Genomic DNA, 17,422 nt, shown 5'->3' on the forward strand with positions numbered 1-17,422 from the left:
TTACCCTACACACCTGACCGTAGGTGTTCCATTAAAAAACACAATAAAGATTATGCGGCTGTTGAAGGAGCAAATGACTTGGTGGTGTTCCGTGGAGTGGAAATGTGTCGGAGGAGGTTCCGAAGGCATGTGTTTCTTCACTATTTGGCTTGTCTGGTATGCAAGGAATGTAGTTTCTGTTTTACAGGACAAAGACCAGTTAGTAGATTATTTTTCATTCTCAAGTTGGAAGGCAATAGTTTAAAATTAGTTTATTGGCCATAGGGGAGTTGGATCACCAAACAATATTTATGTAAGAACAGTAAAAATAAATTTATTCAGTTTACAAAATGATGTGTCCTGAGATGTAACACAGGGCTCTTAAGCTCATGTCTAAGCTAATGTTGCTTCTCTCTTGCAGATATGTCATCTCCTACAATGAAGAAACCTGAAAAGCCTTTGTTTAGTCCTACATCTCCCCAGGATTCTTCACCAAGACTGAGCACTTTTCCCCAGCATCACCACCCAGGAATACCAGGAGTTGCACACAGTGGTGAGAGATGTGCAGGAGGAATTCCTCCCTTTTGTTTGGTCTCTACCTCTTTCCTATAGTCTGATGGCATTTGCGTAGATTTTCTTGGAGACCTGCCACCAAATATTTCACTTCTGAGGCTGGAAAGGAGATAAATACGTTGTAGAGGTTGAGAGATCCTTGCAGAAATGCTCATTAAACTCGTCGCAGGTAGCTTGACTGTTGCAAGTCGCTGAAAGCACTTAGGATAGCTAGTAAAAAAAAAAAAAGGGCTGTAGATTGCACAAAGAAAATGAAAGAGGAAAGAACATCCCTGTCTTTACTCCTTCCACTTCATCCTCTTCTGTTATTGTTGTTATGACTGAATTGCATTTACATGCCGTAGAGAAGTCACGATCGTGTTGAATGTGTGATGCAGTGAAATAGGTGTCACTGCTTCTTTTGAACACTATCCAGAGAGGCAGAGACCTGACAAATATTTTTCATCACCTATTTCCTGAAATCCATAGTGCAACTTTCACTTAAAGAGTGAAGAAGACACTTGAAATGTGATGGCCTACAAGCTCTCATTAAGGCTTATCAGGAATAACAGGGAAATTCCAGCTGCATGGTCTGTTCAATTTTAGAGGTGAGAGTGACCCTGATTCTTCAAACTATGGTTTGACACTAAGGAATCTCCTCTCAGTGGCTCATCATTTCTCCTTGCAAACTGTGTATAAAGGGATACAGTATTTGCTGTCTTGGGCACTTGGAGGAGAAAAGCAGCTTTCAGGATTATTCCTCTCTGTAACAAGTCGTGTTGTAATTCTGTAATTTCCTTGTGATTTTGAATTTCTATCTTTCAATTTATATGACAGGGTTTGTTTTTTTTTTTTCCCTTCATCATCCATTTACTCTGTGATCTAAAAGTCAGTCTGGATTCATTCCAATCTCTATAAAAATTCTGATTCTACCATCAGAAAATGCTTAATCACATCAGAGATGGTGCGTGGACAGAAAGGGTAAATTTCTGTTCGCTTGTGTTTGTTTTGCATAGCTCTCACATGTCAGGGTGACTAATGTTTTGTGATTAAACTGAGCTGGTGTGACTGTCTTTTAAGTAAGACAAGTCTGTCAAGTAAGAAACTTCTATAATTACTTTTTGTTCCTAACCTCACTTATGTGTAGATTTTTATATCTGCTTTAGTGTATATTTTCAGGTGTATTTCAGTGGCAGTCCTATCTTATTCTGTATGGGAGCTATTTACTTTTACTTGCCAGGACACCTGATCTCCATTCAGGGCACCCTATTCTATTATCTTAGTGAGAACTGACTGGAGATTTTCAGGATTTTGACTACAAAGTATAGCGACTTTGAAACATGTCTACAGACATTTCTTCCTAGGCTAACTTTCACTTGTTCTCAGCTCAAAAAAAAAAAAAAAAACATTTAAAACTTGTTATAAAGCTGAAAATAACTGAAGATATGCAAAATGCTTCCCCCCCCGCTTTTTTTTGCAGTGTAGTAAGGGTATAATAATGTGAATTATTGTGTAGCGTGGTGGAGCGATGCTCCTGCTTGCAGCTCGACAGCTCAGCGGTAGCAGAACATTCTGTACATTCCTTTTACTGGGAAAGCATTGCTGGTTATTTAGACTTTACATATAGTCTACAGATAGAGACTGTGTGTTTGTAGGGGCTGGGAAGAGGGAGAATGCAAAGAAAAATATAGATGCCTTTTTGTTTGCCAGGGGTATTTTCTTTGGATGGCATGGTTTCCCAGGCCCTGAAGTTGAATGTTCATTAGCATTTTGACAAAGGTCAACTAATTATTCATGGCATTATTGCCTACTAGTTGTTGCTGCCTCCCCACATGAGGCAGGTAGAGTACAATACAGTGAGGAGTGACTAGCTCTTTCTTAGGACTTAGTGACTTTGTTCTCCTCTGTTGGATTGTTGTGGGTAGGTTTTTACTTATTTAGTAGAATATTTGTTTAATGTATTTGGGCTGCACAGAGGAAAACTTTGGAAGTCGGTTGTCTTTTATGCTGGATAATCATTATTATCTTCAAGGAAAAATGAAATAATATAATGACCAAACCCACAAAACCAAAGCAAAACGCAGAGTTTATGAACTGCGAACAGCAGCCCATCCCGTTGTCTGAGATGATGCGAGAGGAGGATGTAGAAGTTTTTCTGTAAAGTCTCGTGAGGCAGGAGTGCAGTGGGCTGGTTTATTTTTCTTGCTGTAATGCAGAGGTGAAACATTTTAGATGAAACAAGATGCAAAGTGATTATTTAATTTTATTCTGTCTCCCACAGTCATCTCAACTCGAACTCCGCCTCCGCCGTCGCCATTGCCGTTTCCAGCACAAGCTATCCTCCCTCCTGCCCCATCTAGCTACTTCTCACACCCGACCATCAGATACCCTCCGCACCTGAATCCTCAGGATACGCTGAAGAATTACGTACCTTCCTACGACCCGTCCAGCCCGCAGACCAGCCAGGTACTGTAAGATGCTTCAGAGGAGCTCCTGCCAGGAATGTGTGCTTGAGTGTCTCGCTGGCTCCGGGCTCAGAGCAAGCGGGAGGTACAAGGCAAGCGATTCCGCACGCTTTGCCCTTAAACGAGGTTGAGTGAAGGGCTCAGGTCAGGCATGTCCACCATGGATGGGCACCTGAGTACGTGGGCAGGAAGGTACATCCGCAGACCCACGTTCAAGGCAAGCGCTGGTAGGGCGATGCTTGAGTTCTCCTCAGGCGCCCGGCAGTTCTTTGCCCAGGTGCAAAACTGGGCTGTGGTGAGTATGGCATGGACCTACAGCCTTGTTTTTCCTTCATTTTGCAAAGAATGTGCAGCAGCAGCTCAGCTTCTGACTGCTGTGCTGAATCAGGCATGTTTCTGATATGGGAAATTAATGTGGTTTTCGTTAGCGAAGTAATCTGTGAATGCTCTGTGCAAAACTGCTTTCCACAACAGTATTGGCACATAGCATTAACCTGTGATCTGCAGTATAGGATAAGCTGCTAGTTGAATCTTGGTCGGTCAATACTTGGAGTATTTCCAGTGTCAGTGTAATGCAATCTGTGCTGCTCAGCCCAGTGTCTGTTTTGCTGCCTTGTCTGGAGTGCAGCATGTGCTCTAGCGCATTCTCGGGAGAGTTTGGGAATGCAAACTGAGGCGACAGTGCTCAGGTTATCCTGCAACCAGGAACTGCTTCTCTATGGAAGCCTTACAGGGGGCGTAGGGATCGTTGCGATAACACTATTTACAAGAAGCGACCGGCCCTTCAGTGGGCATTGCAGATACAAGAGCAATAGATGTTGAGACTGCACCAAAGTTTCTGTGCTGAAAGACAAATAAAGCCCCTCTGGGCTGCTCAGAAGGTCACTGTGGCCACTGGCCAAAGCTCTGGTCTGGCTGCATGACTTTTTGCACATTTAAAACACGCTGTCAGTCCTTAGATCCACACCTTACTTCAAATGGAGTGTGATTTTTGTTGGCTAAAATATCAGTGCAAATGCAACTAAAAAAAGAAAAAAAGTGAAAAGAGAGTATGTCAGCTTTAAACTACAAATTGCTGTCTGTGCACAGATTAAAAATCTTTCAGTCCCATATAGCATTTTCTGCTGAGATTCAGCTGGGAACAGTGCATGCAGGACCTGATTTTAATTTGTGTAAAATTTCCATGAATAACAAAGTCTAATTAAGACATCCATTAAAAGTCCTTAGTGTTAATTCAGTGCAGAAAATCTTGGAGTTCGATTGGATTTTTTTTTTAACTGATGTCTTAATTAGGCACTATTAAGGGAAAAGTATGCAAATTAAAATCAGACCCTTAGTGTTATGCATTTCTTTAATTATTCAGTGCTTGTTTTACTTACATTTTGATTTCTTATACATTAAAAGAGCAGATTAGGTGACAGCCTCACTAAATTGTTGAGTATTTTCCTTCATATCACCAGTGAAAAAATGCAACATCTAAATGAAGTATCTGACTTTGTTTCAGACAGTTGACGGTAATATTGCAAAGTGTATTAATATGGCAGAAACTTTCAACCCTTTTCCTGAAAAGAACGTACTCTCTTGGTTTTTAATCTGCAGTTAAAAAATTAATCCCTTAACCTCCAAAGAAGAGTTTTACTCTGCTGGTGCTTTCAGAGTAGTGGCAAACTAAAAATATTTTTGATTCTTGTGTTGTGACACCCAAGGGGAAACAGGCCAAACCATCTTCAATATACCACTTTGTCACCTTTCATAACCTTTCATTAGGGTAATGTTTTGCATTTAATTTGATGTTTGATTTTGTTCTTGAAAAGAGAGGACAGGGTTAACACCACCAAATATGGGATTCTGGTCATCTGCACCAGCAGTTCTCTACAATTTATTATCATTAATCACTGTTATTAATGGAATCCATTTAAAATTTAATTCTTTAATGTTCACCTCTGAGGTATGCCCTACATTAGAGGATCCACATGCTCGATCAAAAAATCTCTCCTAATAGAGTAGTTACAGGATGGCTGTACAAAACAGTAAAATAGCAAGATTTTTTTTTCCTTAGGAAAGAAAGAGCAGTTTTCTGTGAAGTTTCTGTGACAAAGGGGAATTGTTCTGATACAATGGCATGCTTTGAGCCAAACCAGTTTTTCTTTTCTAAATAAAACATGAATTTTTATTCAAACAAATTTAATTATTATAAAATGCAAAACTGCATCTGTAGGAATACCACATCAAATTTAATTATACTTTCCCACCTCAAAACATATTCATTTGGATTTCAAAAAGAGAACTATGATGATAGTTTTAATTTCATCTTTAGAAATAGAAAGAATGGATACCCTGACAGCATTTACCTAAAATGAACCGTTCCTCCCGAACATCTTTCAGTAATACACTAATTTAGATTGTTACGACAAGCAACTGAGATGCCTTGTACTCCCCACAGCAATTTTGAGATTAATTACATTACTGCTGCACTGATTATAGTGAGACAGTCATGCTATTCAATGGAATACTTTAAGTAAAATTAGTTTAAAGATATAGAGCTCACATAGGTTTCCACAGGGGAAACAGTGGGCAATTTTCTTGACATAATGTTAAATACTTCAAATTATGTGTGATGAACAGTCAGGAAGTTCAAACAGGCCCTTTGGCTGCATTGAAAAATGATGCAACAATGGATTATTCTAAACAAAAGAGAGCCCCGGCTTCCAGTTTCATGCGTATCTGCTTTTTATCCCCTGTTCAGCCTGGAGAATAAATAAGCAAATATATTGAACAGAAATGAATCTTATTAGCAATAGAACTGGTGATTTCCAGGACTGCTCTACCTGGAAGTAGCTAGTTCTGCTGAATCCTTTTTATTTTTTTATTCTAACTCTTTTCTTCTTGGCTTGGTGCACATGTTCCTGGTTGAGATTGTGTGTATGAACACGTATGTGTATTATGATAAGGTACTAGTCCCTTCATAGTTAAATTGGTACTGGGTAGTCATTGTAAGTTTCATCAAAAACTAATCAACTGGTATGTGTGTAATGTATTTATCTGTTTGTACAGCAGCTTGAGATTTCCAAAGCTGGCTCAAATTTTGAAAACCCATTTCCTTTTTAAAAGGTTCCAGATGGATGTTCCAGTTTTGTCTATGGCTTGGAAAATTTGGCCTTGTGTGTGTATGCACATATGCGTGCACACACAAATCATCCTGAATATACGGCATTAAAATCAAACTTCCAAGTATCCCAGAAAAGTCATTAAGCACAGAAAAAAAACCCTGTACAGCTGAAGGAAAATCCCAAAGTTCCAAAATTAATGCCCCATTGAGCTAAATGGAATCATTTCCCAAATGAGATGTGATAAAATATAGAAGAAGGGTAAACAAGTTGATGAAGAAAATGATGGTAAAGCAAAAAATTAAGGTGCATCCTGGCAAAGAACATCCTATCATATTTGAGATTTTTTTGGCAGACCTTTTCTGGAAGAGTATTCAGCAGTGAAGGTTGTAGGGATCCTGCTGTGTAAGCAGAGGGTCTTGGAAGCCCTTTGAGTTGCATTTTGAAGGACACATAACCTTACTATTAAATCACTTTCCTGATACGATTGATAAATTTGATGAATGCAGGTCATCTGAGTGGCATGGCAGAACTGCTTCTGGTTTGGAGGAATACCTGTGCCTGCTTCAGTAAATGGCTTAAGCTTGTCGTGTACGACAGTCCAGGTGAACTGCTTTCCACTGAAAGTTACCAGGGGCTTTAAAATATACTTTGCATGGGCTAGCTTGCAGCTGAATTTTCATTGGCTTTGGCTTTACCTGAAGACAAAAAATTCTAAACTGGTTGGGTTGTTCTTCCTTTATTCATTGAAAGATAGGCGCTCTGTTAAGTAACTCCAAGAAGATGCTTTGGCATTCTCCAGTATCACTGCTGCAATCATTTAGCAAGAAGGAGGGAATAGAGTAGGCACCATTTGGGCTTGTCACAGGGTTTTTCATTTATTCCAAGGAGAATTCAATTCAAGTAGAATAAACCAACATAAGTAATACATGTGCATGCAGTATCTGTTCTATAGCCCTTATTTGTTGACGTTTAAGAGTTTTGAACTTCTTGGCCAATGTTTTCCTTCAAGTCTTTTGTTGCAATTCCCTCCAAAATAATGAACTAAGGTTCAATGTTTTCAGTTATACTTAGGAGGCAAAGAGAGAGCTCTGGCTAAACAATATCTACTAAAAAAGACTTTAAAGATTTATTGCACTTGTAAATTTTATATATATATATATATATATAATATATATATATATTTACCCATTTTTAGTTTATTAAATGCACCATTTTAAGTCTCTGGACTGCATGAACATTTGTCTGCAAAGATACTTTCTTTTCTGTGTTTCTGTCATATACACTTGTCCTGTTATTAATACAAATATCCAAAGAAAAGCTGGATGTCAAGAACTTTAGGTTTTGCACAGGTGAAATTGTGGCTGAGGCCAGAGTACTCTTCACCTAACTAACTGCTTCGTTGTTATCTATGGCTGAGACCACCACTATCATTTGCTGAACCAATCGTGCTTTTCTTGGGTGCTTTTTCAAATGAGTGAGATTCGGAACCTTATATTTCTTGATTTCTCTCAAAAAAAACCCAGTACAGAAGTAATGTTGTCAGCCAAGAACTGACAAGAACTTTTTTTTTTTTTTTTCCCCTCAAAGCTAACTATCCTCCAAGCAGACAGGTAGCTGCATGTCACACGACCTGAAGCTCTTGTGTGGGATCTCCCAGTGAGGTCTGTGTAAGATGTGTTGTAGCAATCCGTTACTGCAGTTGCAAGTGCAGAGATTCTAAGAGATTCTAGTGAGATTCATCCCTGGAAGACCTGCTAGTGGGATCTATAAAAGGCAAAAGATATTCTTGTTGGCTACCATGGCATCCAACAGCAGAAAAACGATTTGCACGATTTTGCTTCTTATTAAACGAACAAGTATTGAGCCCATGTACTGTGGGGAAGAACTGTCTGTATTCTACAATGTTTGTGCTAGGGCTCTTAGAATATCAATCAAAGATACTCTTTTTTGTATTACGCAGATGAACTCCATGCTTGAGGATATGTCTTCCACACATATGATGACACAGCCTCCAGTGGAGGACTAAGGGATGAGTGCAGGGGGCATTATATCAATGTGTCCTATACAAAACTTCTGGTGCTCTGCAAGGTCTGGTGTTGTGCAATTAACAAAAAAAAAAAAAAAAAAAGAAAGAATGAGGTAGAAAAATGGAAGAGATACATCTTCCTGCTTCTTGTAAATTTTTTGAAGCAATCCTCATGCATGGTGTATATTCCAATTTAGAATGGCATGGACTTGCTGGCAGCATTTGCCAATTATAAAATCCAGAATAGGTGTTGTCTTTACAAAAGATCTTTTTTGTATTGTAAGTGGGGAGAACAGATGTGGAAAACTGAATCTTCTACAATTTTATCAACAAACAATTCAATCAATCAGGCATTTTGAAGTGGCACCCATCACTGTAGTATCTGAGCATTACAATTATAAGGGCCTGAAACTGTATAAAGGAACTTAATGTATTTCCAAATGCAGTGAACCCAGTGTGACAAGATTGATTGCAGTTTACCAGTTGTGGTAGGGCAACCATTTTGAGAAACATAGAGTTTCTATGGGAAAGTTTGGTTTCAATGCAGGTATATTGTTCTTCAAGCATTAGGACTAGCTGTAGTAGCAAAATTTTGTGTGGAAGTCCCAAAATCTCTTTCTGAAATGCCTGATATAGTCTCTTACATTCATCTACCAAGGACTTGTACAAGTGTAAAATAATTTCTGGCATTTGTTGATTATTTTTTGAAGATTTGCATCTAAGATTCAAAATATAGTGTTAGTTTTTGAGAAACAATGTAGTATGAATAGAAACAGAAAATGTATCTTAACATTTAAAAAAAATCAATAATACGTGTGAATGAACATAAATTTCAAGCTTCTGTTAGGTTGTTAGGTTTGAATGCATCATCTGCAGATGTTACTGTTGGAACTTTGATGTCGTGTCTGGAAGATTTTTTCTTTTATTTATTTATACAGAAAGGGCACATGAAAAAAAAAGATGTCCTTAAATATAACCAAAAGTCTTAGGTGTAAGTATGGTTATGTTTGGGAAAGTCTGGGAACAGAGGTCTGAGAGGACCTGATCATAATTAGGTTGCTGATTATAAATCTCTTAGTAAATGCTGGTGGTGAAGACAGCTGCAGCAAATTCCATACTCATACCTGTTAAAATGTTGTGTTCAGACTTGGAGTGTAAGGGTTAACTGAAAGTCTGTGTAATACAGGCAATAAGGTATTAACTGTCTGCCTAATCTGAGTTTAGTTAGAGTTGTGACAATGCAATGCATCTGCAGCTCTGGACACATGAACGCTTTAATCCGTGGAAACTCAAGCTACTGTATTTTTTAAAAGCTGGAGTATATAATGCAGCCCTTAAAATCAAATTAGTCTCTAATGCAAAAAAAAAAAAAAAAAAAAAAAGTATACCCACATAAATTAGGGCTAAATTTGCCAGACTTGCATTGTGTTTATGTCCTTGTTTCTCCAATTGTCAAATGCACAGCTTGTTTATCTAACACAGCTGCCTCCATGCAATTTGCTTGAGGTTTGTGCCTCAGGCATCATCCTTCTGTTTGTGAATCCATCGCATAGACATATTGATGCCCCAGCTGATGATTGCAGTTGGTTTTTAACCTGTAATGCATTAGTTTCTCTTCGGGGAATACCAGAACTAGAACATGTTTTTAAAAGGACAAAATGAATTTGTATCAAATGATATGTTACAAATATTTGAATCTATAATGTAAGTAATTGCTTTCCCAACAGCTACAGTATTTTCATATTAAAATGCCTCATAAGCCAGTCTTTCTAAAGAACTGCAAAAATAAAAATGAGAACAAATCACAGAAGCTATTTCTAGTAAACAGTTTTTAATAACATTCAGAATCTGGAATTTTACAGACCTGTTTCTGCACGCTGAAAGAAATGGGAGCAAGGGACTTGAGACAAGCTTGGGAGGCAATGTTCTCAAGCTTATGCTGATTTTCTTTAGGTGCCAGGGAGATTAGTGTCAGCATGGATGAGATAATTGATTCATTTTTAAGTTCCAGTGCAGTCTTGTATCAACTACCATACTGCAAAATCTAAACTTAAAAAAAAAAAAAAGTTTTGTGTTTGCAAAGATAACCCTTCAAGTGCGAGCTTGACATAAGTCAATGCAGAGATGCTAGTATGAGTCTGAAAACAGGCCTAAACAATAACTTCGATACAATGATATGATAGGCTTATTTTTGAATATTTTATGATTGTAGGCTGCAAGCTACTTATGGTAACTTAAACATTGGTTTTTTTTTTTAATGATTTCACTGTTATTCACTGCTTGCAAAATGGAGAAAAGTATGGATGCTTTAAGAAGGTTTGTTGCAAATGGCATTTGTGTATGAGAATTCAGAAGAGTGAAAATGTTGTTCCTGATCTCTGTTTTCATATATAACACCCGTAGGGAAAACACTGAAGTTTTAATAAAATTTATTGTACTCCATTTCTCATGGTGAACTATGTGAGAAGGAGGGCTTTGGTTAGCATCAGAAAAATGCCTGTTGAAGGAGAATGGTATTTGTATGAATTTCACCCTGGTTTTGGATGAAGTGGGGAGATGTGCTGCACTGCTGTTAGGTGTTATACAGGAAAAATGTGGCTTATATGTGAATGCACTATGGCTTATATGCGAATGCTATCCTTTGTCATGTAATTCAGCAAGGAAAGGGTTCACAGTTTTGGACCATATGCACGAGGATTAATCTGGAGTCCATGTGAGCTGTTGCATTCCTATTGACCAGATCGCTAGGGAACAGTAAAAGGTGATACATTGCTGTAAATAGTGCTGGACTCCAGCTGTGTCCATTTAATTAATTTGAGTCTGGCTTTGGAGACAGGGCTGCTTTTGGAAGCTGATGACACTGACCATTTTAATCCATAAATTCCTTGGAATCTTCTTTCCTAGTTTCTAATAAAAGTTAATCATCATAGTAAGGAAATCTCAGCTGTTTTTTTGTGCCACTTTAGTTCACCGCATAAACTAAGGCAGCTGAATTTGGGTGTTTTAGAGGTGGAAATGTGTCTTTAGGCCTGCCTCTGTTTCTGACAGTTTTGCCCACTAATGCTTCGAACATCGTGCCTCCTTTACATGTTACAGAGCCTGTTTTGTTACCACAGCTCTGTACTGGAAACGAGCAGGCAGTGAGGGAGACTATTTGCCTCTAAGTTTGGTGTATCTTGGATTCTTTGCATGGAGAATCTATTTTAGGTGATGCTTTGAGATTTTTCAGAATTTAATTTGGTTAAATTTTTCCTTTTGTTCTAAGGCAAGTGGAGCCAGATGTCTAGTAGAAAAGACACCCAGTTTTAGAGGCTGACAGGCATTTAAAATGCAGCCTGTAAAATAAAATCACTGCTAAAATAGGTTTTAGAGAAAATAGGATTATTGGCATGCATTTTATATATGACCACTTGGTGTAATACAAAGGTTTCATTTGTATTCTTGAGGAAAGAATTATGTAAGTTCTGAATGGTCTTCCGCTTACGAGCAATGTAACCATGAAAGCAGATGCTGAGTAAACTTTTATGCCACATCATTCTCTGTAATCTGCCTTGTATATATTCTGCTATGTGTCATTTTCCTCTCAGGTATATATAATAAGAAAGACCTGGCTAACTGCTAAGTTTCATCCAGTGGAAAAAAAAATGTAGCGTACCAGTGATTTGGGAAAATTTAAAATGTGCATGTATTGTCATTCCTTTTAATCGGTGCTGCTTTCTTATTTTGAAACTGCTTTGGCAGCTGACATTGTCTCTCCAGTTATTATTCTCCTCTCTTCTCTGCTTATGTAACTATGAATATGAACAAACAGTGGGAAATAGCACCTGACAGATTTGGATATCAGTTTCTATATTTGCAAAACCTTGCAAAATGAGATGTTGGGATTACATGGCACTTCCCTCTCCCACTCCCACTCATAATACATATAGTAAAATTTAAAGAGTTGTATTTTCATTTAGAGGAGTAGCTTGCTGGCCCTTTCTCATTAAAATAATCTTTGCTGTTAATTTTCTTCATAAAACCTAAGATTTTAGACAGTGAAATAACCTGCTACCTGATCCGTGATTCTGTGAATGCAGGATTGGTCTTTGTTTGCACTTCATATTTTTTAGTGTGTGGTTTTTTTTTTTTTTTTTTTTTTTTTTTTCTGGTTTGGTTTTGAATATCCTAAAGAACAAGACTCTCACTGTCTCCCTTGGGGGCTTTTGCAAAATCTAATGGATCATACTGCCAGGAAGTTTTCCTGCTATTCATTTTAAATTTCCTCCTTCTTTATTTTATTCCATTACCCCTGGTTTATACTTCCTGTACTTTCCAAATAATTCCTTCCTCTTGTGTGTTTATACTCTGCACATATTTGCAGTAATCATCTCAGCCCACAGTTATTATTTCATTACCATACCCATGCTTACCTCTTTTAACCTTTCCTTCTATCAGTTGAATCAAGTCCTTTATTAGTCTGCTTCTTTTCAGTGAGTTATCTCAAGTTTGACAATATCCTTCTGATAATAAGATTCCCAGTAATTCTTGTGTTGTATGGTTGTATTTTAAAATGCTTGTGATTCATAGCGCACACAATCAGCTTCAAACAAAAATTATCTGCTGCTTCTGAAATAACTGTTTACTAGATGCTATTTTTTGCTTCGTGTTGTTTAGTGTTGGAGTTTTCACAGTAGTGCAGAATATAAATTATTATACATTGAATAAATGTATGTGTTTACCAGTGCACATTGCCAAGTTCCTATGTGCAGGAGGTAGAATACTGCCCTGGTGACCTGCACCATTATGTCTTATGCAGATTGCCTTTTCTACCTACTGTAAATATATCTAGGAAAAGAGGCGATTAGGCTTATTATACTCTTGACTCACAGAGTTCCCATTATTAAAAACCTCTGCAAAGGATGCTTTATGGTGGGTGGCTTTTGGCCAGATGTTATGATATCCATTATAGTGCACCATATCCCAACCCTCTCCCACCCCAAACATGCGAATTATTAGTTAGCCTTCCAGGAGGTGAAATCTCTGTGGTCAGCTGTGGTCAAGTCTTGGTTATGCTCCCAGCCAGAGTGGTGCAGAATGTGAAAGCAGACTTTTGCATCATTCATTTGCAATTGTGCTCGGTACATTAGGGCCTGTGCCTGGTCAGCTTCAGCTGAATCTCACTGTGGTGGGATCTGCTGTGGTTCCCAGTCACTGTGAGAACGGCAGCTGTAGCAGGAAGCAATCTGCAGGATTCTGTACCCAGAAGGAAGTAAGGTGTATACACCACTGCAAGTTAAGCACGTGGTGCCTACCTGTCAACGAAAGGAGCTGCTGCAAGTGCCACACAGGGGTTTGTGAGAACGGTGTATTCCAGCATGTAGGTGATGGGCATTTTGGAAAACCCTGAGATAGGTGGGTAGGTTCCTTAAACACAATGTGTATATTTCACCAAGGAATTCTTTTGGTTTTGTTTTGTAGCCTAACAGCAGTGGTCAAGTAGTAGGGAAAGTGCCTGGCCATTTTACTCCAGTTTTGGCACCCTCTCCCCATCACAGTGCGGTGCGACCTGTGACCCTGACCATGACAGATACTAAACCCATCACTACATCCACTGAAGGTGAGGCATCTTCACCTACAGCAACCAGTAAGTATTTCTCTAGGAAACAAAAAAATGTCCATCAAAGATTCAATATGATTTCAATGGAGGCCAGAAAAAGGCGCCTTTTCCTACTATTTGACCAAGTGGATGCTCATCATTTCACATGGAGAGCAGACGTGATCTGGCTGCAAAGCTTTTCCTCCTGAAATTTAAACCAATATACCGTGGTACATGAACTGATATTTGTGACATGACAACCAAAATGAAATGGAAAAGCCTGCTTATTTGACCACTATCCAAGAAAAAAAAAAAAAAAAAAAAAAAAAAGGCAGATCATTCCTCTAAGGTGGACATTGTTAAGACATTGAGAAGCACACCCAGACAGCAAGGTTTTACAATGACCCACACATGGAATTCCATAAAGTTTGGATAAGCTGCTCCTCAATGAGCTTTCCTACAGAAATCAAGCCTTGTTACAACACATACTGGATCCGAGCTATGACAATTGCATGCTTGATATAGGTTGTGTCATTTTTGGCAAAAATAAATGATGGGGCAAAAGAAACTTTTGACTTCCAAGCCTCAAGCTCTTTGTATGTTCAGGGCCCTTTTATTTATCCTATTATCTTCAATGGAATTGCAGTTTTAGAAATGAGAACACAGGGATTACTGTGCATAAGGTAATCTCTTCTGAATATGGCTTATGCCCAGTGGTGCAGAAGGTTATTGTTTAACTACTTTTTGCACTTGTATTTTCTTTGAATTTTGAGGGACTTGGGTAGTCCAGTGTTATTAGCATTTATCAGTGTGGCAAAGATTGTTATTCAATACTTCTGATAACACAATTTTGCAGAAAACTTACTATTCATAAAAAAAATCTTTAAGACTTACTACATTAAAATGGCTAGCTTTACTGACATTTATTATTTAAATACTGATTCCACTCCCTAACTTTTGGATTATTATTAACTGAGACCATCAACTGTGGTAATACTTGAGTATTTATCCTAATGTACTCGTTGTGTTAGAATATAAGGTAGAGGTAAGAGTCAAATGTGTATGAGCAGGCAATATACGATGGAGGAAAGCTTCTTATGTCTTTATTATAAAAGAATAAGAGGAGCTTCGAACAAACTTTTCTTAAGTGCAAACTAACATTTGTATTGATAGATTTGTTCAACCATTTTAGCCTGGATAGGAGAAGGTCTGTTCAAAGGATTATATACTAAAGTGAATCTATATTATTTCTGGTGCCTTACTGTGCAGGTCTTGCTCCTTTTAAGATGACTTAGCTTTAGCAGCTAACAAAAGTAAAAGTTGCTCTTTCAACTTGTGGTCTAGAATAGGTGCAAAGACTCCTAGTTTCAAGCATTCATAGCTTCATCCTACTGCTTGTTTGAAGCGTTCACACCTGCCCAAACATCTGTCTCTCATGAAGTCAGGTCTCTAAACCACCCCTCACCCAAAAAAAAAGGAAAGAATACCATGTCAGAACAATGCTGATGTTTTCTAACTATATTAGGGACTACGATGGCAAAGCAGACATAATCGGTTGATTAATAATCTGTTGATTTTGTCCTCCTATTTAAGGAAAAAAACCTGGCTTAAGGTTTCAAAGTCATTTAACAAAATAGTCACCCAAGTTCTTTCTAATTTCTTTATAACCTGGACACCTGAGTACACCATACCAACCTTTGAAATGACCGTTTAGATATTTGAAATAAGGCCTCTTCATGCTTACAGAGCAACCTGTAAGCAGTGTCTTGCCTAAAGGTTCAATATGTGTCATAATAGTATAATAATAATAATAAAGTATTTTTTTATCCGAATTTCCCAATTGTGCGTATGAGGTGTTGGGAAATGCTACATATTCAAAGTGTTAAGTTTTCCACAGTTGTGCGATAATGCAGCTCCTTGGTATAGCTTTTGGAAAATGTATTGATAACTGGAAGATAAATATGGGAAAAAGCAGAGGAACACAGTTTGCAGGTGAAGGAAACAGCAAAACAAGAAGAGTCATGTCCTGCTGATATGTTAGATATGTAAATATATACTCTATTAGAGCCATAAAAAACATTCTTTAGAAAGATCATATCTTGACCTAAAGAGAAAAAGTCTAAATAAAGAGAAAAGTCTAAATAAATTTTAAGGCATGATTTTAAATTTATTTCCAATAACTGACTTGTTTCAGAATATACATATGTTGATACATATGTAAAAAATACTTGGCTACCAGATGTCACAATTATTCAGTCTGGTGAGAAAACAACAGTAAATGATTGATACTGCTTTTCATTCTGAAATGCTACATCAGAATTGTTTAAACAAGAAAGAGCAGCAGGTTTTGATAATATTTGGGAAATTCTGTGACCTCAACCACAGTTTCTTTCTAATATCTGATCATTTTTATAGCAGCTTTTCAGTAAAACCTGCTTACTGTAAAAAGGCCCTATAAAGTGTGTGTGTCACTAATACTGATGGACCAGTCTAGTAAGTACTTTAGTAAGTACATTCTTCACCAGTTGCAAAGTATAGTCGTACACAGGGTTTTTTTTTTTTTTTTTCCCCACAATTTTCTTGCAGTTCTGCCTTGTCTCTGAGGCAATGATGGTGATGTGAGTTGCGATATGGGCTTTTCCACACTGGAAAGTGGAGCAAGACTGCCAACTTCTTTTCATTAACATCACCAAAAGTCATGTGGGGAGATGACTTTTAATGATTACTGGCCAAAGGCAGAGATGAAGATCCTTCCTCCTTGGTGGAAGGATCCATGTATTGTAACTAATGCCACCATCAGCTACTGTTTGCTTTTCCATTAGAGAAGAATCTAAGGTTCTTTAAGCTTCTGTATTAGATAATGGATAGATTTCCTTAAATTGTCTCCTCCCCTCCGGAGTGAATGTTATTTCCTGATACCTAAAGGAGTTGAATGTTTAATATTGCACAGCGAAAAGTAGCTGCCTTCTCATGAAAATACTGGTCAGATTGCATCCTTTCTTTCCAAAGCAAAACAAAGATTAATTTCATGCCACCTAAGCAAGCAAAGCTTTTAATTCCAATTTTTATTATTCTGTTACAGTTTTGTATTGGGCACACACAACAGTAAAAATTAGCATGTACCAGTATTTCCTTATTTTTTTCTCTCAGTAATGACAACAATATAATACCACAAATTGCTGTAAACATTTTTTTTTGTAATGAGAATGAGTACCAGGGCAATGTTTTCAAATATATGTCATCTTTTAATTGCTTTTTAAAAAACAGATACTTATCAGATGATTTTAAATTTAACTAGGTGGTCAATCTGATTTTGATTTTCACATGCAGCTTCCATTGAAGTTCATAGGAATTTGCACATACTTTTCTGAATTTGGTCCAATTCTTTTGCATTTTATTAAAGTTTAAGTAAAAAAAAGAAAAAAAAAAGACACAGACACATCCTGTATATTGCAAATCATAACTCTGGATCTCTTATATCTGTACTGTACCTGCACAGGGTGATAGTTATGCTAGGTTGGCATTTTTATCAATGTGTTTTGTTCTTCCTTAATCAGCCTACACAGCCTCAGGCACAACCCAAGCCAATCGATATGTGGGACTAAGCCCAAGAGACCCATCCTTCCTACACCAGCAACAGGTGGGCAAGTTTCACATAGGTGTAATGATATACACAAACTTTTGTGATATTTCCTTTCTACGTGCTGCCACT

The 17,422-nt window shown here is 37.7% G+C and overlaps 1 protein-coding gene across 4 annotated transcripts in view; it reads left to right on the forward strand.

Moving 5' to 3' along the window:
• NFIB (nuclear factor I B) overlaps positions 1 to 17,422 on the forward strand; it is a 165,395-nt gene that overhangs the window by 129,013 nt on the left and 18,960 nt on the right. For 2 of the 4 annotated variants that reach the window (XM_010219228.2, XM_088535251.1), the window contains exons 7-10: positions 401 to 532; positions 2,813 to 2,997; positions 13,593 to 13,758; positions 17,268 to 17,350. In XM_010219228.2, the coding sequence (XP_010217530.2) occupies positions 401 to 532; positions 2,813 to 2,997; positions 13,593 to 13,758; positions 17,268 to 17,350 (566 nt within the window). The remainder of the gene's footprint in view (positions 1 to 400; positions 533 to 2,812; positions 2,998 to 13,592; positions 13,759 to 17,267; positions 17,351 to 17,422) is intronic. The other 2 variants (XM_088535250.1, XM_088535252.1) reach the window with 1 other exon arrangement.

Source organism: Tinamus guttatus, unplaced genomic scaffold (assembly GCF_059628265.1).
Source record: "Tinamus guttatus ecotype Peru unplaced genomic scaffold, ASM5962826v1 Tinamus_guttatus_pri_ptg000622l, whole genome shotgun sequence".
Classification (NCBI taxonomy): Eukaryota; Metazoa; Chordata; class Aves; order Tinamiformes; family Tinamidae; genus Tinamus; species Tinamus guttatus.